The following is a 27,891-nucleotide window of genomic DNA, read 5'->3' as shown; positions in this document are numbered from 1 at the left end:
ACAGCAGGTAATTTTGTGTAAGGCTTCTTTCACTCACTATAATATTTAAAAGATTCATCTATGTTATTGTGTGTATCAGTTTCTTTTGATTGCTTAGTAGTATTCCATAGTATTAATATACCACTTTTCCATTCTTATTTTGATGGAAACCTGGGCTGTTTCCAGTTTGACTATTATGAATAAAGCTGCTGTGAACATTCTTGTAAAGTATTTCATTTCTAATGACTATATTTCTTCAGTAAACATTTATTAAGCACTTCCTGTGTTCCAGGCACTTCTAGGTACTGGAGTTATAGCCATGAACAAGACAAATATGTCCTATGTCTCAAAGAGCTTACATTTGCATATTTTTGTGTATGTATGAGGAGGGAAAATACATAGGTAAAAATGAAATAAAAATACCAGATAGTGATAATTGCTGGGCAGAGAAGTAAAATAAGGCGATGTGAGTAATCAGATGATTGTTACCTAGATTGCTCTGCAAATACCTTTGCGAGGAAGTGACTTTTAAGGTGCGAACAGAATGAGAATAAGATACCGACCACGGACCATCCGGGGAAGAGTATTCCAGTCAGAGGAAGTAGGAAGCACCACGACCTAAAGGCTCTGTTTTAGAATAGGGAGCAAAACCAAACAAAAACAAAAAGGGCCTGTGTGGCTGGAGCTCAGAGAAGAAAGTTTTCAATTATCTCAGCAGTAAAGGGCAGGAGAGCCAGTTTCCCCCAGATTTAACCAATTGTTACTCTGACCAATTTGGTGGGTTAGTATGCCACTATATTAATCTACTTTTATCTGATTACTAGTAAGGATGAACATTTCTTCATTTATTTGATGATCAGTTGTTCTTTTATGATGAATTACCTGTTTACATCCCTTGCCTGTTTTTCTACTGAGACCTGATTTTTTTTTTCATAGCGATTACTGTGCCTTCTCTATTAAATTAAAACTTTAGGGCAGAGAGATCCACGTGCAATTCATTTCAGAGAGGGCTTGGCACAAAGTGAGCACTTAAGTATTTTCAACGAATAAACAAATGTTTGAAAAGTTTACCTCCTGCAATTTCTCTTTAATACCATCTTTCAGTTCTGCTTTAAAATTCACTCTCGAATTTTACCTGTTTATTCTGATGTGGCGCAGTAAGGTTAATTCAAGAAAATTTACGTAGTCAAGTATAGAAGTTGACAGGATTAGGGGAACTGAGAGAAATGTAAATGTTTCCCCTCTTAGCCAGACTTCATATGTAACGTGCTTAAGAAAGGTAACCATCCTGGAGACTCAAAGGCTCAGACCACCACGAGGTACCCACATTTTAGAAGTATTTAAATAACTTAATAGTTACACCTGAGCTGGAGAAGTCTTTGACAGCCAAACACCTTCACGCGGTAGTTGCGCCCGGACTTCCGGGGCGGGCAGTGCGCAGGCGCAGATTAACAAACGCGGAGCTGAGGGACCCTGGGGCCGAGCCATTTCCCATAATACCGCGTCCCGGAAGTTGTTGCTTTCTAGGGGTCACTCTGGCTTCAGTTCTGACGCTCTCTATTCGTCACCGCGAGGAAGACGGAGCTGGCTGCCCAGCCCAAAGGCCCATTAGGGGTGATGCAGTTATGGGCGCTGTCGCCGTGGGTGAGTTCTGGCCCCACTGACTCAGAGTCACCAATCGCCTGACTTCCTGTGCTCGGAGAGCCCGAATTTTCCGCCCCAACCTCGTTCTCGAAGGCCCTTCTTGAGCATGTTACCCGGCTCCTTCCTGGTACTGCGTTCTCATTGGCTGTATGTCTTGTCAATTCCAGGAGCTGGCCAATGAATTGCCGGTGTTGGCGCCCTTCTCGACCCCGTAGACTCCGAGGATCCCCCTTGGGTGCCGAGCAGTTGGAAGGGGTGGGGAGGGGAGGAGAGGTGAGATGTGGCAGGCGACAAGCAAGTGGTGGGTGGTGCGCGGCAGGGAGCACCCTACGAGTTGGGGCTGGGTTTGCAGCCGCGTCCATACGGTTGTTTGGAAAAGCAGGATCTGTCACCTGTCCGAATGGATGCTCTTAGGAGAGGACCAGTCTATGCAAAACTTGAGACTTGCTGACAAAGTTTCCCACACGTTTACGTTTTTAATGGAACCGAATAGGCAGGGGAAGACCGGGAGAGCAGAGAGAGAAGGGAATTGGATTAATGTGAAAGCTGGCAAGACTGGCTTTGATTTAAATTTTGTGTGGAGTCCTGCAAAGAGTAATTTGACTGAGACGCTAATTCTCATCCGAAGACTCTACCTGAAGAATCCTATAAACTGATGTTTCATAGCTGATGGCAATCACAGTTCTCTTCTTATGACTCATTAGTTACTTTATAGTTGTCAAAAATTTACTGGAGCTCTTTCCACAGCATTGGAATGACCTACTATGTTCTCAGTCTGCAGCAATTACAATTCGTCTTTCAAGTTTTTCTTTGGCGTCTGATCTATTGCAATCCCCAAACCAGATTTACTAGTGCTGTCTTCACTACTGCAGACTTCTGACTGCTTCATTCTTCATCCTTTTTTTCACCAGAACCTGTCTGCTTCATTCTTATGCACCTACCTTTGCACCTTGTAATCATCCTTTATGCCTCAGGTACTGTTCTATTTTTCTATTTCAACGCAAGAAGTATTTCTCGACCTACTGTGTACTAACGCTATGCTAGATGCTATAGGCAATTCAGAAGCTATGCCTAAAACCATTTCTTTCTCCAGAACTTCAGATTCCGGATAGAGAAATAACATATGTCCAGATTAAAGGTTTAAGAAGCAATTCACTGTAGTATCTGATAAAGGGACAGGATAAATAGTGCACGCTATAAGCACTGGGGAAGTTCAGTGGAGAGGTTTATTTAATGTAGCATGGTTGCCTAAGTCTTCATTGAAATGGAGAGCTTGGAGGATTGGTAAGATTTGGATAGGTGTAGAGAACATTGCAGCTAGAAATCAAAGGCACCTAGAGAGGGGCAAAGTGTTGTGGAGTGGAGCGTACTGAGGAGATGAATTTGATTTGGTGGGGAAGGAGGGGTGGTCTTGGAACCCAAAGGTGTGCGTTTTTAGTGTTGTTGTGAAAATCAGATGCAATAATGTTTGTGAAAGTGCTTTGAAAAGCAAAAGCACCATACAATTATAACTTCCGTGGGTTTTTTGTTGTTGTTGAGAAGTAATGAGTGTCAGGATCACCAGAGAATTGGGACCAAATTATAAAGGCCCATGAGTGCAAAGTTCAGGAGTGTGTACTAGGAAACTATTAATATTAAATGCTTTCAATCAAGAGTGATGTGACAAAAATGGCATTATTGAAATGTTGCACAGATTAGAGGGAGTTGGATTGGAGGCAAGAAATCATGGTTTTTATTTTCTTTCTAAAATCTACAATTCTAGATAAGTTATGTTAAATGTTATTTGTAGAGTGGGGGAAAATGCATAAAATTTACTTCATTTTATATATATCCATATACTTCATGTTCCTTTGTTGTTCATTCATTTTTTTGGTAAACATTTTACCAAATTTACCTTCAATTACACTAATCCATCAAGAACTATTATAAAAGAAGAATATGTCTAAGATTCTAAGGCAGGGCAGTGATGACAGCTAACTATCAGAATTAGCTGGAAATATTTTCAAAATATGTATTCCAGGCCCTACTTTCCACTTACTGAATCAGAATTTTAATAAGCATCTCAGGTAAAATAAGTATTATAGTCATTTAAGAGATTTGACATTAATGAGTTATCCTAATGCATGTAAAATACAACTTTTCAAAATCGTTATTATTTAAAGTTAAGTATACCTGTATATATTTTCAGTACTCTTCATGTTTTCTGATTTTGAATTGTTGACTAAAAAGATGAAGATTTGATGTGCAGCTAGATTTGTTATAGCCTTCCAGACTGCTTTTGGCAATACTATAATGTAAGTAGTTGAGAATGCAGTTGTAATCAGTTCTCATTTAGCTAATACTCATGGGAAATCCTGGCATGGAAAATGCAGAACATTGTATCACTTTTTATATTTGGCTTTAAAATTATTTTGCAAATTTTCTAATTCCCTTTAGGATGTTGTTTTCAGAACTATTTTAAATTTTTCTTAGAGAAATTATCAATTTAATTTGCATAGACTACAGAGCTAAGAAAGGTAGCTTAGAAAGAAAGGAAATCAGTCTTTGTTATAAATGTGCTACCACTATGCCATATTTATGTAGTGAGGTGTCAAATTCTTAGTAGTGTCAAGTTCTGAGACCTTTCAAGATCTGTGTAAGACGACCAAGGTTTGCTCCCGACCTTTGCATTTATTGAAAAACCTTTTAACCTTGCGAAGAATCAGTTTCCCAAGCTATGAAAAACAGAAACAATACATCTATCTAATTCAGAGTCCTTATTGAAAATTCAATGATATATGTGAATGGTCTTTGTAAATTATAAAGTGTAATAAACATGCAAAATATTTTATGTGGCTTAGTTATATTGCTATCTCCTAAAGAAATATAAAACATACCTTTTTTTTGGTTAAGCTAACTTTATCTTGTTTTTTAGATTGTTATTTTGTGTCAATAAGTAATCCATAAAGTGCCACCATGGGAAAGAAACGGACAAAGGGAAAAACTGTTCCAATTGATGATTCCTCTGAATCTTTAGGTATATTTCATTAATTGAGTCTTTTTTTTAAATTTATTTTTAATTAATTAATTAATTTTTTAAGTTCGGGTCAGACGGGTAATGTGCCGATGTCATAACAAGGTTTGAGGGAGGCACATCTCACACATGCGAATGAAGACCCAATCATCATGCTTATGAACTGCAAAAGGATCTCGTTAATTGAATCTTTAGTGTTAATATCCCTAAATGGGTATATATTTAAAGTATAAAAATGGGAACAAAGTAAATATTATTGTTATATAATCTACATTTTAATGTAATGTTTATATCTACGTATCACTTAATAGTCTTCTACAGCATTTTTAATGGCATATTTTTCCATTGATATAATGGACCATGGGTGCATGTTTCATAATTTATTTAGCTAGTCCCCGACTGTTAGAGATTTAGGTAATCTTTAACTTTTTAGTATTATGAATGGAGCAATAGTAAAAACATCTTTGCAGCTAAGTCTCTGTGCATATCCAGATATTTTCTTAGTACAGATCCTAGTAGAATTGCTGAATTGAAGAGTATAAATATTTTCAAGGTTGTTTTGATTCTTTTGCTAAATTCCCATCTAGAAATGGTTTGCTAATTTACAGGCCCCCTCATAGCATAATAAAGTGCCCATGTCCCTGGACCTTTATCAATACTGGTTAGTATTATTTGTAAATTCTGTGCTGATTTGAAAGTTGATACCTTCTTTTTTTTAGTTTGTATTTCTTTGACTACTACTGGGATTCAGTAGTTTTTCCACATGATCTTATTTGCATTTATATTTCTTCTCTTGGTACAAGTTCATTGGACATAAAGCTAATTGTGACACTTGACTAGTTTCTAAATCTCCTGTGTCCCTGAAACAACTCAGGCTCTTTAGAGTGGTTTACAAAGCCTTTTACTTATCTGTCCGAAACAGAGTTTTTAGTCTCAGGTCCAGCTGCTCGTTTTTACCCATTGTATGACTCTGCCATTTGCGGAGGCAGCATGCACTTCTGCATACCTTTGTTCGTGGGATCGGAGATTGCCCTTTACTCCCTAAGGTCATGGTTTAGAATGTGAGCTATGAAGTCAGAAAGACTTGAGTCCAGATTCTGGCATAGCCACTCTGTAGTTATGTGACCTTAGGCACTAAATCTTATTTTTTTCATTTGTCAGTGGGACTAATAGTGTCTTCCTTCTAGGGTGATTGAGAGTTAAATGAGCTAATGTATGCAAAACATTTAGCAAGGCTCATAGGAAGTATTTAATCAATATCAGAAATTTGTATTACTATTAATATCTTCCAGGACTGTACAGATGTTACCTCACCTGTGAAACTTTTGGTGACTTCAGCCTTCTCTTCCTGTGCTGCTACAGCATGTTTTAGAGATTCTTATACCTTAATTTATTAACTACCTCCTACCAGAATGTGAGCTACTCAAAAGAGAAGAGCTGTGACTTGGTCAGTTTAGGTTCCTGGACATGTAGCACAGTGCCTGGCCTGTAGTAGGTGTATTGTTGACTGAATGAAGAAACTTCTCTACAAACCTTTAAAGATAAAGAGAATCATAAATGTGATAAAGGGCCTTAATTTAAAGGAAATAGCCAAATAAATTGAAGTGAATTTGTAGGGGTGTTAGTGATTATATTTAGGACTTCAAAAAAGCAAAATTTCAAATTTGTATAAAATCTCTTACATATTTATCTCATAATATTCAAATATCAAATAAAATTTTATGTTTTCAGATTATTTAACAGTTTCTTTATAGAGTACAGTTGACCCTTGAACAATGTAGGCGTTAGAAGTGCTGAACCCTCGCGCAGTCAAAAATCTGCGTATAACTTTGACTTCCCCAAAACTTAACTATTAATAGCCTACCATTGACTGGAAGCCTTATTGAAAAAATAAACAGTCAATGAAGACATATTTTGTATGTTATATGTATTATACACTATATTCTTACAATAAGGTAAGATAGAGAAAATGTTATTAAGGAAATCATAAGGAAGAGAAATTGTATTTACTATTCATTGAATGGAAGTAGATCGCCATAAAGGTCTTCATTCTTGTTTTCTTGTTGAGTAGGCTGAGGCGGGAGAGGAAGTGGAGGGATTGGTCTTGCTGTCTCAAGGGGTGGCAGAGGAGAAAGAAAATCTACAAATAAGTATACCTGAGTTGTTCAACCTCGTGTTGTTCAAGGGCCAACTATAAATTCATTTTTGAAGTTTGAATGAAGGGAAAGTTTTGAGATTAACTGAAGAAAGGTATTTTTGACTTCATATATGCTTTATTACTTATTTTAATAGAACCTATGTGCAGACACATTAGAAAAGGATTGGAACAAGGTAATTTGAAAAAGGCTTTAGTGAATGTGGAATGGAATATTTGCCAAGACTGTAAGACGGACAATAAAGTAAAAGATAAGTCTGAAGAAGAAACAGAAGAAAACCCGTCAGTTTGGCTATGTCTTAAATGTGGCCATCAGGTACGCTTACATTTTTATCAATATGGGATTTTAGAAAACTCTTCGAACTTGTTTTAGAAGATATTGCCTAAAAGTAAAATATGGGTAAATATCAGCTGGCATAGGTCATGTTCTCTGGGGAACTGATTCTGAGACTGAGATTTGTGCGTAGGTGGTTTACGGGGAGTGTTCTCAGGTACCACACTAGTAAGGGAGTGAGGGAAGCAAGATTAGGCAGAGGGAGAAGTTGAATGAAGAGGCAGTTGCAATAGGGTCTCAGCCGATCCCACAGTGAACTCTTGCCTGAATTGAGGCAAGGGGTCAGGCCTTTCTGCCTGTAGACCAGTCATTGGCTATGGCCTGCCCCTGGAGTGAGCGGAGTAACCTTGGGCAAGGCAGCTCCCGTTGTTGAGGATAATTCCTGGGGATAGACGGACTGGGCTATGAGCTCTTAGCAGGCCTCACTCCCGGCAGCTGGGGGAATGAGTGCCTTGGTGGTAAGGGGTGTGTGAGGGTATCTGGCTAGCACATCACAGTGTCTCCTACACCAGCTCACAGATATTACCATGTACTAAAAGTCAGGGCCTCTCAGTCACCCTTAGTGTTGGCAAGTTAAGTTTATATGTTAGGAAACTGGGCTACCAGGCAGTTTTGTCATGAGGCTTCAAGATAAGGCATACAGCTCATTTTTTTTTTTCACATTTTTTTTAAGTTGAAAATTTTACTGAGATAATTATAGATTCACATGCAGTTCTAGGAAACGAAATGGAGATGTCTTTGTATACCCTTTGCCCAGTTTCCCCCAGTGGTAACATTTTATAAAATTAGTATATCACAACCAGGATATCAACATTGGTGCAATCCACCAATCCCAATCAGATCTCCCCAGTTTTATTCTCTTCATTTTTGTGTGTATGTGAGTGTTATGTTCTGTACGCTTTTGTCACCTGTGTAGATTTGTGTATCTACCATCACAGTCAAGGTACCGAAAAGTTCCAGCATCACCTGGATCTCTTATGTTGTTGCCCATTTATAGTCATACCCACTTCCCTACTGCCACCCGTCTCCCCAGTCCCTGGCAACCACTAATCTATTCTCTATCCTAAAATTTTGTCATTTCATTTCCAGTTGGACGCTGGAGATGAAGAAAGAAGAAAGTAGTCTTAAAAGTAAAGAAAAGTAAAGATAAAAAATAAAATTTTGTCATTTCAAAAATGTTATATACACGGACTAATACAGTCTGCAACATTTTGGGATTGGCTTTGTTTTTGAGACAGGGTCTCACTATGTCTGCTGGGCTAGAGTGCAGTAGCATCATCATAGCTCACTGCAATCTCAGACTCCAGGGCTCAAGTGATCCTTCTGCCTCAGCTTTCCAAGTAGCTGGGACTACAGGCACACACCACCATGCCTGGCTAATTTTTTCTATTTTTGGTAGAAATGGGATCTTGTTCTTGTTCAGGCTATCCTCAAACTCCTGGCCTCAAGCGATTCTCCAGCCTCAGCCTCCCAAAGTGCTAGGATTACAGGTGTGAGCCACCGCATCCAGCCAGGATAGGCTTTTTTCACTCAACACAATAAGCTGAAGATTAATCTAAGTTGTGTATATCAAATCTGTTCTTTTTTACTGCTGAGCAGTATTTTATGGTATACACGTACCACGGCTTGTTTTACTATTTGCCTGTTGAAGGAAATCTGGGCTTATTTTACTGTTTGCCTGTTGAAGGATATCTGGGCTGATTTCATTTTTTAACAATAACAATAAAGCTGCTATGCATATTTGTGTACAGGTTTTTGTGTCAACTTAGATTTCATTTCTCTAGGATAAATGTACGAGTGCAATTGCTGGGTCCTATGGTGTAATAATTGAATGGTTACTTTTTTAAGAAACTGGTAAACTATTTTTCAGAGGGGTTGTACTTTTTATAGTCTTATCAGCAATGTGTAAGTGATCCACTCTCTACATTTTTGATGGCATTTAGTATTGTCACAATTTTTTATTTTAGCCATTGCAATAGATGTACAGTGATGTATCATTGTAGTCAATTAAAAAAACTTTGAAAAGAATATCATTTATGTGTTTTTGAGAGGTTTTAATTGTAACCTCTTAAGTATACATGGCAAGCATGACTATATTTTGCTTTTTCAATTTTTCAGAATATATTTTCTATTATAAATTTTATTTTGCTGTCTTTAATTCATAAAAGTAAGACAGTGTCAATATTAACTGTAGTTTTTTCCCCACTAGTTATCTTTTGCACTGTTTGCTAGTGATTCTTAAATATTGTCTCAAGACATCATATTCTTATGTTTCAGATGATCTCAAATGGTGTTATAATTTTCAAAATTAATATCAAATTTTAATTTATTTTGGAATTAAATGTTGACTGTGATAAATTAAACCAATAGTGTTTGATATTATAGCTAAAGAATTAGAAGCCACCGATACATATTTCTCTTCCAGAGTATATATTTAACTGCAATAGAAACAGAACCAATTATTGTAGTGCAGTCCAAGAGTTGGTAGCTTGCTTCAGATAGGTACATGGTGAAGATGTGTTTCTTAGCAGTGATCTAACCAGCTGGGGGTAGAAAATCTGGTTGTGTCCTTTTGTGCATAAGCCTATGCATCTTTTAGATGACAGTCTCCCATTTACTTGTTCGATTAGTTCTTATTGGCCACTCTTACGTGCTAGATTTTTTGGTAATAGAAAGATTAATTGTATTAATTTGAGCCTTTGTAGTCTGGGGAGAAAAGTTATAAAAAAAATTAAGTGCAAGGTAGAAAATAAAGAATGCCACAGGGAATTTATACCATGTTTTATAGGAGATTGTTTATAGGAAGAATCCAGTATTTTCTCATCTGGGAGGATAGGCATTGGCTTCTGAGAGGAGGTGACTTTTGCGCAAGATTCTGAAGAGTGGGTGGGATTTGGTAAGGTGGTAGTGATGGTAAAGGATTCCAGGATAAATAGAGTAAGAAGAACAAAATTGTATAAAGCACTGTTTTTAGCTGGAAGTTGGTACGTGAATAGAATATGGTAGTTAATGCCGGAAAGGTAGCTTGGGGTCCAAGGGCGTCAGGTTTGTTCATTAGGAGTTTAAGAGAGCAGTTAATAATTTTTGAATTGTGTATGAACAGAACTTTGTTTTAGGAACATTAAACTGAAAGAACATGTGTGTGAAGACGGAGGCTGAAGTTAGGGGAATTTTTAGGAGGTTCTTAAGGACTCTAAACCAGACCTAATGAGTAATTGCAATAGTGTGCTTTAAATAGTGTGGAAAGTTGGAGAGGAAGAGTACTTTTAGTGCATGGTTTTTAAAGTACTTTCTTCCTTAAATGTCCTTCATTGCTTATAGATATTTAAGTTTTAACAAAATCCAGAATCTACTCTAAAACATTTTATTCTCGAAATTGTAAGAATGGCAGAATTTCTTTAGCCACTTCCTGTTCACGATAGATTTTGAATTCTCTTCTCCTTTGATAAATTTTTGTGACTTTGAGGTTTATGATTTTGATTTTTTAGGGCTGTGGCAGAAATTCTCAGGAGCAGCATGCCTTGAAGCACTATATGACACCAAGATCTGAACCTCACTGTTTGGTTCTTAATTTGGACAACTGGAGTGTATGGTAAGCTTCAATTCCTGTGTCTGTTGGATAGAAATTATTTGAAATATTGGAGAATAGAAGTGTTTGAAATGTTTACAAAGCAAGAAACTTAAAATTTTTTAAATATTTGTTTAAATATCAATCTCAGAAGGCTAGAGAATGTGGTGTTATGAGAAGCTTTTGCTTATTGCACAAACACAAAAATTATAGCATGTAGGAGACTTAAGAATCTTCACCCTTCTTTCTTGCTCGTGATATTATAAGGCACATGGTGGAGATTAGGATACTAAGAACAAATTTCAGATGCATAAGAATATAATAAAATTTTAGCCATGAATTTGCGTGAAAGTAAATGTCAGGCTGGTATGTTGTATTTGCTAATTTTAATATCATTAAAACCAATTTTTATGTCATTAAAAATCATTTTTCACAATAGTTTTCACTGAACATCATCTACCACTTGTAAAATTTGTTAATTTTGTTGGTGTAGGTCTATATTCAGAAGTATGTGTGTAGAAAAAACTTTTGATTTTAATGTATAACCAGCCTAGTAAAATGTTTGGAGTTTTTCACAGCACTATTTAAATGTATAATAGCTATAATTCTGGCTAACTTTGCTAATAATAAACCAGAGTTAATATGCATAGTCTTCTTTAAGAAAACATAGAATTTTTACTTTCAGTCTCTATAATAGAATAATTTGGCAGTTACACACTTTGGGTTTCAGAAATCATAATTTATCTCCCCATTTTTAATTGTCCGTTTGTCATTTTTCTTCTCTGTGACCTTTTGGGACATAGGTGTTACATATGTGATGATGAGGTCCAGTATTGTAGTTCAAACCGATTGGGTCAAGTGGTTGACTATGTTAGAAAGCAAGCCAGTATTACAACTCCAAAACCAGGTAAAGCAATTTCTTTATTATAACATAAATCACTATAATGTTGATTTATGTATCTGCTGATATTTAAATTTATTTGTTATGCTACCTAGCCTTACATACAGCTGAATAACATTAGTGACAGTTGATTTCAAACTATGAAACTCTTTTTGGTTTAATTCTAAGGTGTTAGAATGAGAAGGGATGCGAGAAATGATCTTGTCAGATGTGGTGAAGGGTCTGCACTGAGGTAACGGGCAATAGGCCTGTTCCCATGACCCTGGCCTGGACTTAACTGTAGATCTGCCTTCCACTGCGTTTACTGTGGTACATTTTCTAACAGCAAGATTTTAGTCTGTCTGCTGGGATGATATAAAAGTAAAGTCTTTGTAACTCCTTCTAATGGTCAGATACTTCTTAGGTTCTGTCTTTCCACGCACAATTAAATTAATTGGTTGGCATATAGCATTTGCTTTAAGTTTTTTCTTTAAATCTTACCATCACACATACCTTTGTCAGAGCCAGAACTGTTTTTTACTTCAGGATTGGTTTTTGACCCACAGAATTCATTTGAAAATTTATTACATGTCCATGTTCTGTACTTGATTGTTTTCTACTCTAATTTCACAAGGTAAGATATGCTCATTTGTAAAGAATTTTTGTGTAGTAAAAAGGGGACGATTTATACTGAAACATATACTGTTTGGTTTCACTTGGACTAATGCTTATATCAGTTCTGAATATTTTTTGTTTATTGGCTGTTCTTTCTTTTGATGGTAATTTGCCTATATTTGTTAGGTAACATTTTAAAATCCAATAGGTGGCAAATAATTATATTAGATAAAAATCACAAATTCTAGTACTCTGTCCCAAGTATAACTTTGCATTTGGTATGGCTGTATTACACATTTTGTTAAATCTTTTCTTCTTTCTTAAAGCAGAAAAAGATAATGGGAACATTGAACTGGAAAATAAAAAATTAGAAAAAGAGAGTAAAAATGAACAAGAGAGAGAAAAAAAGGAAAACATGGCTAAAGAACATCCTCCCATGAATTCTACTTCTCAAATAAGTGTGAAAGGACTCAGTAATTTGGGAAATACATGTTTCTTCAATGCAGTTATGCAGGTGCCAGTGTCAATTTTCCCTCCTTTAAAAAACTTAGCCTTTTCCTCATAGGATCTGTTACTTAGAGTATTGAGTTTTTCCCCCAAGTAGCTTATTTCTATATATTAAAAAAACTGAAAGAAATGTTATTGCATGGCAGTAAGACGTTGGTAAGCTCTGGGGTACAATGGAGTCTGAAACAAACATGGCTCCTGCCTTCCTGGAGCTTGCACTGGGGTGGGGGAAGCACAGGATAATCTAGTACAGAAACAAATACGTAGCAACAAGTGGTGGTAAGTGGTGGGGGGCGGGTAGGGGTAACTAGTTCCGATTGGGTGGTGGGAGAATGCCCCTCTGAGGTGATGAATAAGCTCAGAACTGAAGTATTCATGAGCTTAATAAGAGTAGGGAGAGGAACATGGCTGTGACTTTTCATTTCCCAAGTATAGGTACAATAAAGATTTATTTCAGTGTTGGTTGTGCTTTTCTATTTTGATAAAATAGACACTTAAGAAATATTTGAATGAATTGATTTGCTTTTAAATAATTTTCCTTTTCATCCTATATTTCAGAATTTGTCACAAACACCAGTTCTTAGAGAACTACTAAAAGAAGTGAAAATGTCTGGAACAATTGTAAAAATTGAACCACCTGATTTGGCACTAACGGTATGTTCTTTAAAGTTTTCTTTTAAAATTAGTAACTTTCCTCTTGTGAATATGCATATTGTAAATTATTTTAAGGAACTGACACTTATTTCCAACTTTTTGTTTGATTTTGGTTTATTTTAGGCTGCCAAATTAAACATTTTCAGGCTAATAGAAATTGTAAGGAGCTCTTACATTTGTTTGCTCTGGGTATGCTCTGTTTTTCTGTGCTTCGGAAAGTGTTTAGCTTCCTTCTTGGGGATGTTGTTTATATTTGTGAAGCTCTAGGCCCACATTATTATTCTTAACATCTCTTAATGTGACTCTTAAGCTGTGTAGCCAAATGAATATTACCGCATCCATTTTTATTATTTACATTTTGCTTTGGCTCTTTTGATTCTTAGGTAGTAAATTCCTGATAATCTAAAACTAAAACAGTAGAGCTGAATTCTTCATAAGACAATCTATTACCAGAAAGTTTCTGTATCTTTTGATGTGTATTTTAAACTTTTATATAGGGCAGCTGTGTCAGGAACATTGGTAATATATGTTAACTAATTACGTTTTGTAAATGATTCCAAAATTTGACTGAAGAAAGTAATTTTTATTCCTATATTTAGGAACCCTTAGAAATAAACCTGGAGCCTCCAGGCCCTCTTACTTTAGCCATGAACCAGTTTCTTAATGAGATGCAAGAGACCAAAAAGGGAATTGTGACACCTAAAGAACTCTTTTCTCAGGTCTGTAAAAAGTGAGTATCCACTTTGATTGTGCTTTCAGTGCCTCAGATGCCGAGAAATAATATAAAAAAAATTGATAGCATGGGTCAACCCAGTACATATATATTAAATCATAGTTTATTTCATTTGGATTAAAAAAATGTACTCCATGTGATAATTAAATCTGCCAAGGGTGTTATTGGACTAAACAAATTTTGAAAAACTATACCCCTCTTAGATTTGGGGTATGATCCTAAGATTCTATAAAAATGGCTTTGTATTTTAGGAGACTCATGGTTGCATGTCTGTCTTTGTTTTTGTTTTTCTGTAGAGCAGTGCGGTTTAAAGGCTATCAGCAGCAAGGAGGCTCATCATTGCATATCTGTCTTTGCTTTTGTTTTTCTGTAGAGCAGTGCGGTTTAAAGGCTATCAGCAACAAGACAGCCAGGAGCTGCTTCGCTATTTATTGGATGGGATGAGAGCAGAAGAACACCAAGTTAGCATATTATGACCATTGTATTTTATAATCCCATGTTTATGAACTTGTCTCTCATTTGATATCTTAAGGGTTATTAAAGCAGTGAAAGCTGGTTATGAGGCCATTGTACTTTTACATTTTTTCCTATACCAGCTTTTTCAACCAGTATGTTTTCATCATTAGAATGAATCAAGAGAATTAGAAATGATCTGTTTCTCTTGATGCTTTAGTTTACTTGATGTTTACAGCATTATTGTTCTTTAAGGGTTCTTTTGTACTAGCCTCTACTAGGAGAGCTGCAGAGTATTAAAAAATGTTTGTGCTCAAATGATTCCCAGTTCCAGTGCACCCTTACTCATATTCTGAGTGTGACTTAACACGGTTTTTTGAATCTAGGAAGTATTTTCATTTTGTAAGAGTCAGGGAACATTCATTGCATTTTAAAATTTTTGTTAATTGCCAAGATATAAAATAATGTATTTGGGGATATGCATTAATAATATAATAATAATAATATTAATAACTAATGTTTATTTTGCACTTTATGCCAAGCATTCTCCTCAGTGTTTCATATGAATTACGTTACTTAGTTTTCACAGTGTTTCTATGAGGTAGATGCTGTCATTTTCTCCCTGCATAGATTCTGAAGTACGGCTTAGAGAAAGAAGTTCAGTACCTAGTTCAAGGTCACCCGGTAACAATGGAGCCCGGCTTTAAGTGCTGGAGTCAGTCCCTATAACTACACTGCTTCTATGGCAAGATATTTCAGTTTCTTTCCAAAGGATGTGGGCATGTTCCGAAAAGCTTTGGTTTGAATGGTTTAAGATCTTCAAATGATAAGATAGATACCATTTTTCAGGGGTTAGTGATTGCTTTATAGGCATAATTTTTTTTAGCTCCTTGAATTAATTTTGAAAATGTGATTTTGGAAATAATTAATTTTTACTTCAGTAAATCTGGGGAGCCACATCTTGATCACTTTCTTGACTTGATTACATATATTCTAAGGAAAATAAAATTTAAAATTTAATAGTATATATATATCCATTTTATTACTTTTAGAGAGTGAGTAAAGGAATTCTTAAAGCATTTGGTAATTCTACTGAAAAATTGGATGAAGAACTAAAAAATAAAGTTAAAGGTAATGTCTAACTTTTCGAACTAAAACACTGTAGTTGAATTCCTTTGTACCTCAGGACAAGATTGCTGGCACATGTATTTCAAATCCACAATTATTAACATAATTTCCCTTTATGACCGTGGTTTTTAAAAAGTATTCGGTACTCAAACAGTGAATATTTCAGAAAAATTTAACTTGTGGTATATTCTTTTTATGCGTTATTACAATTAAATTTATAAAGGAAGAGCTAAGATGAGTCACTATTTTTCAAAAGCTGAGAATTATAATTAGCAGTAATACATGAATTATACTTATAAGCGTGAGTTGTCAGTAGCTGGCTTATTAATCACGGAGCCAAATTAGTTCTTATTGTTGTGTGGCATGTAAAGATTTAGGACAGATCTGTCCAGTAGAACTTCCTGTGTTGATGAAACTCTATCTATGCTGTTCTTCCTCTTTTTTTTTTTAATTTAACTTGATCCCCATTGTGATAATACACGCTGTTCTAAATAGAAGCCACTAGCCACATGTGGCTGTCGAGTACTTGAAGTGACTGGTGAAACTGAGGAACTAAATTTTTATTTTTATTTAATTATAACTAAATTTAAATGGCCACAAGTGACTAAGAGCTACTGTATTGTAAAGCACAGGTTCAAATCAACTCATAGCAACTCTTTACCTCCTTGATGCCTTTTAGAGCCTGGCGAGTAACAGAGAATTGTTGTGCCTGCTGGCATTATCTGTCATAAAAGTGTGTTTCTGTGTAAATGGACACTTATCATCTGTGTAATGCTTATAAGGTGTTTGGAAAATTGGCTGACCAGGTAGTAAAATTATATTAAATTTATCACAATTATTTCTGGGAACACAGAAAAATTAAAAGAGGATTTTGTTTGAAATATATTCCTGAGGTTTTTGTTTTTGTTTTTTAAATATAAAAGGAGTTCAGTCTTAAGAGTTCATAAAGCAAGTTACATGTATTTTGTCTCCAAATTTGCTACTGTGATATCTTTCATCAGTCCTGAATGTTAGAATATTAGAGCTAGAACTAGGGAGCTAGACTATCATTCAGCCTAGTCCCAGCTGCTCCTTTTACTAATGGGATTAGTGATATGCAGAAGGTCTCATTCATTTGCACAATTTATTTCCCACTGACTAGATCTTGGGTAAGAACATTTTTTTCTTATTCATAAAAGGTGATCGTGTTAAATTTTTTATCATGCTCAGAGGTAGAGTGTATGCTGTATAAAATTATGGTAATTATGAATAGAGGAAAAAAGTCTATGGGAAAGGGAATTTAAAATACAATTTTAGAGGTTGATACATAAGTAGTTTTAACTTTTCTTATTTAATTATATAAAGGTAACTGATAAACTTTTTTTTCTTTATAGATTATGAAAAGAAAAAATCAATACCAAGTTTTGTGGACCGTATCTTTGGTGGTGAACTGACTAGTACAATCATGTGTGATGAATGCAGAACTGTAAGTAGATGTAGTGTGGGCTGGATTTGTTCATTAACATTCATAGAGTATGGTTTATCAGTTATTTCTTTCAAAAACAGAAATGTTTAACTTCATAGGATATTCTTTGTTGAACTATCTAAATGTGGCTGGTTCTTTGCTGGAAATAACAGCATTCCTTAAATCTTGAAGAAAAGTTACTTTAACATTTTAGTTTATTTTCCTCAACCCAAAGTTCACAATGTTGTGTAATTTTTCATTTCAAATTTTCTTAAGCCTTTGTTTATTTTAAAACCAACTCCCACCCCCCCAGGGCAGGGAGAATCTTATTATGTAATGTTTAAAGTGAATCTTTTCCTTCCTTTTACATTTTCTTTTTTGATTGGTTAAGGTCTCCTTGGTTCATGAATCTTTCCTTGATTTGTCTCTTCCAGTTTTAGATGATCAGGTAAGAATATTGAGTTTATTTTGTTAAAGCAGATTTTGTTTTCTCTGTTAGATTTTATGGAGGTCGTCTTGTCACCTTTTTCAAGTTTGTATATTACTAGCCAATGGAGAAATTTTTCTTAATCTATTTGAGATAGAATAATTTTTAGGATTTGAATAAAGAATGGGGTAAATACTTGTTTTAAAAAAGAGGGTATGTCTAGAGTTCTTTATAGGTAATTAACTTGATTGGTTTATATATAGGGAAGTATTTTCCTCATATTAAAATTACTATTTTTTTTCATTATTTAAGACCACAAATCCCTTGCAGACTTAGGTTCATATCCCTTGCAGACTTAGGTTCATAAATGTTAAATAGAGTATTATCTCAGTTTTAAGCCATATTAGTTTGATTCCTTTTAAGTAGTAGTAGGAAAAAAGAGAGCGTGTTATGAATATTGGATAAATCATTATTCAACTTCATATGAATTATGAGTCCCTTGGCCTGTTACTTAGTGATTAAAGTCTCACCAAACTTACTTTATTTTCTCTTTCTCTCAAACTGTCATTTACATGCAAAGAAAGAAAAGAAAAAGGAGGAATATCTGTAGTGTGATATATAAATCACTTATAAACAGAAAGTGCATTTGGGAATGGACATATTTGCAGTGTGATAAGCATGTATCTAATACAATTCATTGTATTTCTGTTACACTTGCATGTGAAGTTGCCTTTTTGCTATTTCGTTGGTTTGCTTGTTTTCTCAGTATGTGAAGATTGCTTTCTAGTATATGAGATTAATGAATTTTGTCCTGGATATATTTTTAAATATTGTGGAAAATAAAACTAGTATAAAATAGGAGTAGAAAAATATTTAGGTAACATGAATATTCTTTTCACCAAACAGTAGTGGTAAAATTTTGCTTTTGACCTATATTCTCTCCATTTTAAGAGTGGTAAGAAAAGTATAAATGATAAAAATCTGAAAAAGACAATGAAGGATGAAGATAAAGACAGTGAGGAAGAAAAAGATAATGACAGTTACATAAAAGAGAGAAATGATATGCCTTCTGGAACGAGTAAGCACTTACAGAAAAAAGCAAAAAAGCAAGCCAAAAAGCAAGCCAAGGTGGGTAATTAGGAGGAAAATCATACTTTTCTGATTTTATATTTTGAGCTATTGAGTTTGTAGTGTGAATGACCTTAGCAGACATGTCTGTTATTGTATTAATATATACAGCACTTTCATTTGGCAATTATAGAATTAGGTCATTTTATATTCTCTGCAGGGAAATTGCTTTGAGTATATGTGAAGAAAATGTGCTTTTTAAAAATCTTGCATCACTTGTGACAACTATTTTTCTAAGTTTAGTTCATTTTTAACTTAATTTTTTGAGTTAATACACTGACATTCACAAATTTAGAAATATATAAACACATGCAATAAAAGTTGCCCTCCCACCGCTGTCCTTTTATGACATAGACAACCACTTTCATTGGTTTCCTCTGTCTTGGAGTTTCTCTTGGAAAATATGAGCAAATACAAATATATAGTTTTGTTTTTTATCTCCCTGTTTTACTTATATACACTGTTCTGGACCTTGTTTTTTGTTTGTTTGTTTATACTTAATTAGATTCTTGGAGACCTTTCCATTCTAAGATACAAAGCTGCTGCTTATTTTTTTTTTTTAATAGCTGCATGGTATTCTGTTTTATGGATGTACCATAATGCATTTAGCCATTTCTTTACTGATTTAGGTTCTTTCTAGTCTTTTGCTGTAATGGCCAAAGCTGCAGTGAAAAACCCTATATATACGTCATCTGTAGGGTAAATTTTGAGATAGAGGGATTACATTTGTAGTTTTGATAGATGTTACCTAATTGTCCTTTACAAAGGTTGTACCTGTTTATATTCACGCCAGCCATATATGAGACTTCTCGTTTCTCCTTATCCTGGACAGCTGTGTGTTAAGAAACTTCCAGATTTCTTTTCTTTTCTTTTTTTTTGAGACAGCATCTTGCTCCGTCACCTAGGCTAGAATACAGTAGCTCCATCATAACATACTATAACCTTGAACTCCTGGGCTCAAGTGATCCTTCCATCTCAGGCTTCCTAATAGCCGCGACTACAGACACACGCCATCACAACTGGCTAATTTCTTTTTTAAAATTTTTCATAGAGATGGGCTGTCTTGCCCGGCCTGGTCTAAAACTCTGGGCCTCAGGCGATCCTCTTGCCTTGGCCTCCCAAAGTACTGGGATTATAGGCGTGAGCCACTGTGCCGAGCCAAACTGGATTTTTGCCAGTCTGTTGGATGGAAAATATTATCTCAGTGCAGTTTTATTTTGCATGTATTTTAATATAAATGGGGTTAAACATATTTTTATGTTTTGGAGCCATCTGTGTTTCATTTTCTTTGAAGTATTTGCTGTCCTTTCCCTATTTTTTATTCATGTGTTCCTGTTTTTACTGAAACACATCAGAAAGTGTTTGTGTCCTGTATGTTGCTCTTCATCATTCTGGTATTACAGATTCTCCGCACGGGGACTGTCCTTTCAGTCACAACAAAAATGCTAACTCCTTCGGGTCTTTAGGCATTCTAGTAATGGGAATCTTGATGAAAGGCCCCCCCTTCAAACCCCACCTGGAAATAGTCAGCAAGTGGCAAAAAAGGTGATCTCTGTACATGTGGCTTCCTTGCTTCTTCACTAACTTTGGGCCATTTTTCCCAGAATGCTTTCATCCATTTCTCTGACCAAAGCAGTGCTGTATTGTGCATCCTTGAGTTTTCAGTTCGTTTTTTCTCTCCTCAGTGAAACCTTTACCTAATAATTATAAAATCACATGGATTCTTCTCCTTTTATTGTGTGTGTAGTTAGATCCACCACCTGGGTTAATACTTTGCTGCCTGTGTTTAACAGTCTTAGTACTCTGTCTAGATTACTTCTCTTAGAGCAGAGACCATGTCTTATATATTTTTATTTCCCCAATAGGACAACTTTTTTGTTGTTTGGTGATGGTTTATTCCTGATTTCATTTAAAGAACTTTTATTTATAATATATTTGATCCCTGCTAGTAAAGGACCTCCTTGTAAGATTAGATTTTGAGAGTGAACTTTTTCTTACAAAATTATTTATTTTGGATTGATAAGCAACAAAATCTGATGTAGTATATGTGCACTCTTTCATCCTTTTCCTTTGTCTCTTTCTTTCTCTCTCCTTTTTTCATTTCTAATGTTTATACTGTTACACAGAACCAACGAAGGCAACAAAAAATTCAAGGAAAAGTTCTTCATTTAAATGATATCTGTACCATTGACCATCCTGAAGATAATGAATGTGAGGCTGAAATGTCACTTCAGGGAGAAGTGGATATTAAAGCCAACCACATTTCCCAGGAGGAGGTTACACATAAAGAGTACTGTGTTAACCAGAAGGATTTGAATGGCCAAGAAAAAATGATAGAAAGTGTAACTGACAATCAGAAGTCCATAGAGGAAGTAGATATGAAAAATGTCAATATGGATAATGACCTTGAGGTTTTGGCATCTTCTCCCACTGAATGTACTAGGAATTTAAATGGTGCCTACCTGAAGGAAGAGAGCAATGGAGAAGTGGACATTTCTAGTGGTTTCAAAAACCTTAACTTGAATGCTGTTCTTCATCCTGATGAAATAAATATAGAAATTCTGAATGACAGTCATAGTCCTGGGACAAAGGTATATGAAGTTGTAAATGAAGATCCAGAAACTGCTTTCTGTACTCTTGCAAACAGGGAAGCTTTCAATACCGATGACTGTTCAATCCAGCATTGTTTGTATCAGTTCACTCGTAATGAGAAGCTGCGAGATGCAAATAAACTGCTTTGTGAAGTATGTACACGGAGACAGTATAACGGACCAAAGGCAAATATAAAAGGTATTTAGATTCCCTCACTGTAAGTAAAATTAATATTCAGGGTCACATCTTGCACTGCATAGGTAGAGTACTCCTACTGTAACTATATCAAGATTTGGATGGCATGAATGAGTTTCCTCCTCTGTGTAAATATTTTAATACGATGGAAGAAGCAAACTTTATCGAAGTGTCTAGTACTCTGACATCCAGCAGGTACAGTGGGGCACTTCGCTCTTCCACACCCCTCCCTATGGGTAAATCATCCCATTGGAATGCTACCACCACAGCATCCTGACACATAGTGGCTATTTCTTGCTGTTCCTTATCAGCATTTATGATGACCTTCCTCGCCCTTGCGCCGAGGAAGTCACACCTGACTTCCTCAGTGTACTAATGTGACATGCCCTGTGCAAGGTACTAGGAGGAGAGAGCTTTCTTACAGTCTCCCTCAGATACGGAAGAGGAAGATATTGACAGTTCCCCTCCTGCTCCTCCTCTTTGAGTTTAGATAAGTGGGGTAGAGAGAGGCCATGGATTCCTAAGGAGTTTTACTAGAATTGTTTCAAAATTCTAGCTTTTTATTTATTTACATGTAGATATAAAAAGTAAGTTGTGTTGACTTTATAGCAGTTGTGTTTGTTTCTAATGTAGGCACTGGCAAACTAAGATCATCCATGGGCCAAATTTAACCACCTGCCTGTTTTTGTATGGTCTCTACGCTAAAAAATGCTTTTTATAGATGATTATTTGCAACTGATTTGATGATAGAGAACACTAACTTTGAACCCCAAAATAGTATGTCCTTCACAATAATTTCATTCTTCTCTTTAATAGAATATAATTGTCCTCAATTATTATAATATTTTTATTGCATTAGTAAAAATTTATGGAAATTTTTCTCATACATAAATACCTACGAAATATCTTTGATTTTGCGTCTTTGTCCACAAAGCTGAAAATATTTGTCTGATCCTTTATAGAAAAAGTTTGCTGATCCTTGCTTTAGATGTTTGAGATGATTTCATAGTAAATTTGAAATGCTTTAGAGGTCTAAATTTTCACACTGCTAAAATTTCTTCCTTTGTTCAGGTGAAAGGAAGCACGTTTACACCAATGCCAAAAAGCAGATGCTAATTTCTCTTGCTCCTCCTGTTCTCACTCTTCATTTAAAGAGATTTCAGCAGGTACCACTTGTTTGTTACCCCAAATTTGTTTTAAATATATAACACCTACTTTATTTGTTACTGTCTCAATGTATTACTGCTTTGGTTTTCTGTTAGTTCTTAATTCTAACTTCAAAGAAGTAGGAGAGTAAAAAAAAATATGTATGGGTAAGACAAAGATGCAGATCAAAGTGGAAGAAAATTTAGACACAGTCCTTCCTCAGATTTACCAGAACTCATGTTGCTTTTTTTTAGTAAGGTTAGCACCTTTACTTTAACCTTAATTTCAGACTTAAAAGACTCAGTGTACTATGTATATCATGTTTGGGAATATTAGTGATGTTTTTCTGTTTGTAGTATAATTTTTACTGACCCTTGATAAAATGACATTGGTATCTTGGATTTTCATCATTTTGGTGACTCTGTCTTTTCTGGAAAACTTTTGCTATAAGCAGTACAATTTCCAAATTTTGTTCCAAATTCCAAAGACCTTCAGGACCTTCAGAATGTTTTTCCTCTTAGGGTTGATACGGGTTTTACTGATTGGATGGGTCTTAATTAACAATTCACAAAGCTTGGCTAAAGCGTAATGCTGAGAGTGTGTTTCATACAAAAGTATTCTTCTTTTGCTGAGTTTTAAGTACTCAGAACTTTTGGTCTGATCTGGTTTTTCTGGATGGCTAATGCAGAAACATTGAGAATTTTCTCATGGGAGCAGGATTCTTAACATGTTGAGTGTGTGTGTGTGTGTATGTGTGTGTGTTATGTTCTTAGCATAAACAAACCAACTTTGAATCAATTAGTGGTCAGGAAGAATAGAGCCTCCTAAGAAAATTGAACTAGAGCTGGATGTTGTTCTTTTGAGCATCGGAAGGGGACTACAGTTTACTTAACATGTATGGCTTTTCCATTAAAAGAATTCAATCCGTTATCCTTCTTTTTCAGGCTGGTTTTAACCTACGCAAAGTTAACAAACATATAAAGTTTCCGGAAATCTTAGATTTGGCTCCTTTTTGTACCCTTAAATGTAAGGTAGGTGAAAGTGGTGTTTTTCAGGAAAATCCTTTACAGGCAAATCATAGCTTACCAAGTACACCGATAGCAACTCACATAAGTGTGAAGTTGATAAGAATTATTGAGTAGAGTGGGTCTTTGATCATTGTGCCTTTATAATTTGAAGATCTGTGATGAGTTATTTTGAAGATTAGGTTATGTGAGTTCAACATTTGGAACCCTCATTATTATCGTAGACATTATCTTGGGAGCTGAAGGCACAAAAATAAAGGTGAACAGATATATTAATGGATAACCTCAGTTTAATGTGGTTGAGTGTTAAGATTGGTATATATAGAACTGGGGTGATACAAGTTTAACCCAGCACATTGGTGGTTGAGGAAAGGCTCTGTAAAGTACACCATACCTCAGAATTAATACTTAAGGAGTAAAAGTTAGTATGATGAATCAAGATGAAATGAGTTTTGTAGGGAGAAAGAATAGCAGGAGCAAAGGTATAGCAGTGAAAAATAGCATGTGTGCTAGGGACTGTTAAACAGTTCTAAAGCTTATGGTACAAGGTGTAGGGGGAGTTGGGAAATGAAGCCAGAGAAGTGAGGTAAGAATGAGGTTTTGGAGGGCTCTCATGGTGAGGAATGGGGACTTTATTAGGTGGGGAGCCACTGAAGAGTTTAAAGCAATGGGGTGACATGATTAGATCTATTTATGACATAGGTTACTTAGGTATGGAGACTGGATTTTAGGAGGAAAAGACTAGAGGCAGGGAAACCAGTTAGGAGGCTATTGCATTAATTCAGCTAGTAGATGATGAAGACTTAAAGTGGGGCAGGAGAATGGGAGATTGAAGGGAGATTCCAGGAGGTAAAATTAACTGGATTTATGATTGATTGGCACTAGAAGGTGAGGCAGAGGCCTTTAAGTGGATACTGGGGGTAGCACAGAAAGGAGTTGAGGATGATTCCTGGGGCCTGGCTTGAGTGAAGAAACTAGGCAGATTGGAGTACCATAACTGAGGTAGGAAATACAGGGAGAAGAGTAGATTGTGGGGTAGAGAAAGGATAGTGAGTTCAGTTTTGGATATACTGAGTGTCAAATATTTTTGAGATACTCATGTTCTTAGTCTAGAAAGCATTTAGATATACATGTCTGAGGCCCAGGGCAGAGAGGTTAGGATTAGAGATAAAGATTTGGCAATTAGTATGTATATGGTAGTTAAAACTATGAGAATATATGGGATCTCTTGTGTACAGATCCTAGAGAGGGAATGAGAAGAGGTGGCCAAGGACAGGATCCTGGCAAGTATCTGGGTGGAAGAGGCAGGGGTAGAAGGTGAGGACATCACAAAGGATCTCAAAGAATCTCCATGTTGAAGCAGAATTTGGAGAGTAAAAGAAGCTGTGCTATGTACTATATTCTAATTTCAAATATTTCAATATAAGCATATTAATAAAGTCTTTTTATGTAAAATTTGAAATGATGGGATTCTTCCTTCTTCCCTCCCAATTTAAAATTCTCCAAGAATGATACGAATTCAGAGCTTGTGGGCTGTCAGTTGTAATTATTTTTATATTAACACCATAAGGCCAGCCACTTTGGCTGGTAAATAGAAATATCTTTGGTTAGATTAGTTTTGAGTACAAGGTCACCTGGAATCCATCTTTTGCCTAAAGTGCCATTGCCCTGTGTTCAAGTTTCAAGGAAAGGAGACTAAGTGGCCTCAGAATCAGAATATCAGAGAAAAGGACTGGAAACTATTTATGGATTAGACAGTGAAGAAGTCATGGTAAAATTTTTCAAGAACAGTGTTGAGAATTTAAGTGGGTTGTGGAAATAAAATATGTAGATAAGTTAGAGGCTTTGTTGAAAAGGAAAAGTGGTAGACAGTGAAGTTTGTTTTTTGTTTTTTTTAAAGTGTGGGAGACTTAAGTAGGTTTGTAGGCTGAGAGGAAAATCTAGAAGTTGAAAATACAGAAAAGAGAGTTGATTGAGCAAAATCCTGGGAGGCTGGGAGGGCTGGGCTGAGCACATGAAATTGGAGTATGGTCTTTGAACCAAAGGGAGGGATACTGGATACGTCATCTTCCTGAAAATGGGTAACTTGTCATTGGGTAGGTTGTGTCTCAGTTTTCCTGAAGTGGGAGGTGAGGCCACACTGGTAGAGAAGAGTTAGGGCATATGGAGAGAGGCAATAAGAGTGATAAAAGTTTGGGCCAGTTTCTGTGAAGGGCATCTTGGAAGAGGCAGCTAAAACTGAGGATAACTTACAAGAATGTAGTCACATTGAGGACCCTGGCAAGTTGGATCATATAATTTTGTTTTCTAACAATAGCAGCTGTCTGGTTTGGGGGCTGAGAAAGGTACACTTGTAGGATTCAGGGCGGGGTTTTGTGATGAATCGGATGTGGTGGCAAAGTTGGTGCTGGATATTCAGAGATTATTGGTAAGTGATACATGTGGTTAATGTGCATTTGAATCACCTGGGAATCAGATCTACAAACTCTGATTCTGTGGGTCTAGAGTGGGGGTCTAAAATTCTGCATTTTTAATAAATTCTCAGGTGATGCCAATGCTGGCTGTCCATGGACCACATTTTGAATAGCCAAGGTCTAGACTGCATATGGGAATGATGCCAGAGGAGGCTTGATAGGCTAGGAGAAAATGAGGATTGGAGAATCCTGTTAGGTTAAGGAGTACGGAATAGGTGAGACTGCAGAGTTGGAAGAATGGAAGACCTGTGGACCAAGACTAGAAAATAGTAAGATTTCTGAAAGCAAACAGTTTTGAGTGATGCTATGCTCAGAGTCCTGTCTTGGTTGTGGTTGGCTAAAATGGAATGGCAGCGAAAATCCTGTGAGGATCACAGATGGACAGTTGGAATCTCTTGAGGAAGCTGACAGGACGGGGTGGAGAAGTACAGCTCTTCAGTGAATACAGAAGCATAGATTGCAGAGATGAGGGTAGGGATAGTACTATTGAAAGGCAGTGACGCCCACTCAGGAGGACTTTTTACAAGAGAACATAAACAGTTGTCTTAGAGTGGCCTCTTGCTCAGAAAATGCCTGTACCTGTTGTCAGCCCTATGGCATATGGGATGTTAAAAAAATGAGCAGCCTCCACTCTGGGTGGGCACTTTCAGAGAGGTTGAGTGTCTCATTGATTCCCTAGTATTTGATTTTGGCACAACCTAAATGCTATCATCTTCCTGTTGAGTGCTTACATTTTGGGCAGGGACCAGGATAATAGCTAGGGTTGTTACACTATTTTGGAATTTTGGACTTACCCTAAGGTTTCTAAAGAAGTTGGCAAGTTGAGTTCAGTTATTTAGTTTCTGGGCCAGATAACTGTGATTACATCAAGTGACCTGTGGTTTATGGTTTTTCCAGTGAGGAAACAGCAATAGCAATAGTCTCATAAAAACAGAAGCGTCTCAGTAGGTTGAGAAGAGGTAGAGAGGAGTCAAGTTCAGACTCATGAATGATTTCTGCATTCTCAAAGTAAAGGTTAAAGACCTTTTGTGTAAATAGTATAAACTTTTCTTGCCAATGAGATCTATAAATAGACCAGTACTAACTTTTGAATTCTATTCATTTTTAAAGAATGTTGTGGAAGAAAATACAAGGGTACTGTATTCTTTATATGGAGTCGTTGAACACAGTGGTACCATGAGGTCAGGACATTACACTGCCTATGCCAAGGCAAGAACTGCAAATAATCATCTCTCTAATCTTGTTCTTCATGGTGATATTCCACAAGGTAAGATGTTTTGGAGAATTCAGGCATCAGATTATGGCAAGACCAAAGTATAATGAACTTGAATCTTTCCATTTATAACTTTACATTTCCTCTTGACAGATTTTGAAATGGAATCAACCAAAGGGCAGTGGTTTCACATCAGCGATACACATGTGCAAGCTGTGCCTGCAACTAAAGTACTAAACTCACAAGCGTACCTCCTATTTTATGAGAGAATACTGTAACAGTATCAAAAAGTGCTTTCTCTGGAAACACATTTATGGCTTTTATAATGGCTGTAATAACAACAATAAAAAAGTAAAGACTAACTATAAATCATGTTCACTTACTATTAAATTCATGCCAGAAGAAATCATGTTTATTTAAATATCCAAGGGAAAAAATACCTAAAAATTTACAATGGTTTTGTACTGTCACCATGGGTGTTATTCCTGCTTCCAGTTTCTGGAAAGGAAAATTGAATTACTTAAGTCTTTTGTGCTTAGATGTCTGGGTGGTTGGTCGCAACACATCAATAAACTGGCTTACCC

The 27,891-nt window shown here is 36.1% G+C and overlaps 1 protein-coding gene across 4 annotated transcripts; it reads left to right on the top strand.

The window, feature by feature from the left end:
* Positions 1–1,461: 1,461 nt before the first annotated feature.
* Positions 1,462–27,891, top strand: USP16 (ubiquitin specific peptidase 16). 4 transcript variants are annotated; one of them, XM_012657382.1, is made up of 18 exons: positions 1,462–1,623; positions 4,538–4,639; positions 6,929–7,107; positions 10,614–10,717; positions 11,497–11,600; positions 12,518–12,702; positions 13,254–13,349; positions 13,949–14,079; positions 14,456–14,543; positions 15,588–15,666; positions 17,037–17,128; positions 17,499–17,555; positions 18,486–18,662; positions 20,789–21,452; positions 22,521–22,615; positions 23,540–23,626; positions 27,205–27,361; positions 27,461–27,891. In XM_012657382.1, exons 2-18 carry the CDS (start codon positions 4,579–4,581, stop codon positions 27,583–27,585), a joined length of 2,481 nt encoding a protein of 826 aa, XP_012512836.1. In that variant the 5' UTR covers positions 1,462–1,623; positions 4,538–4,578; the 3' UTR covers positions 27,586–27,891. The 4 variants fall into 4 exon arrangements, with proteins under 4 accessions (XP_012512836.1, XP_012512835.1, XP_012512837.1 ...); XM_012657381.1 differs by having other exon boundaries at positions 12,515–12,702; XM_012657383.1 differs by lacking the exon at positions 4,538–4,639 and having other exon boundaries at positions 1,481–1,623; positions 12,515–12,702; positions 27,461–27,689.

Source organism: Propithecus coquereli, unplaced genomic scaffold, assembly GCF_000956105.1.
Source record: "Propithecus coquereli isolate 6110/MARCELLA unplaced genomic scaffold, Pcoq_1.0 Scaffold54, whole genome shotgun sequence".
In the NCBI taxonomy this organism is placed as follows: Eukaryota; Metazoa; Chordata; class Mammalia; order Primates; family Indriidae; genus Propithecus; species Propithecus coquereli.
Note: the sequence above shows the minus strand (reverse complement) of the source record. Positions and strands in the feature narration are given on the sequence as shown.

What these genes read in the sequence shown, in the direction of transcription:
- USP16 (XM_012657381.1), top strand. Translation starts at nt 4,579, where the DNA reads ATGGGAAAGAAACGGACAAAGGGAAAAACTGTTCCAATTGATGATTCC. An exon ending in TATTACAACTCCAAAACCAG is followed by an intron (nt 11,601 to 12,514) that starts GTAAAGCAATTT and finishes TCTTTCTTAAAG; the next exon opens with CAGAAAAAGATAATGGGAAC. An exon ending in TTCCAGTTTTAGATGATCAG is followed by an intron (nt 17,556 to 18,485) that starts GTAAGAATATTG and finishes CTCCATTTTAAG; the next exon opens with AGTGGTAAGAAAAGTATAAA.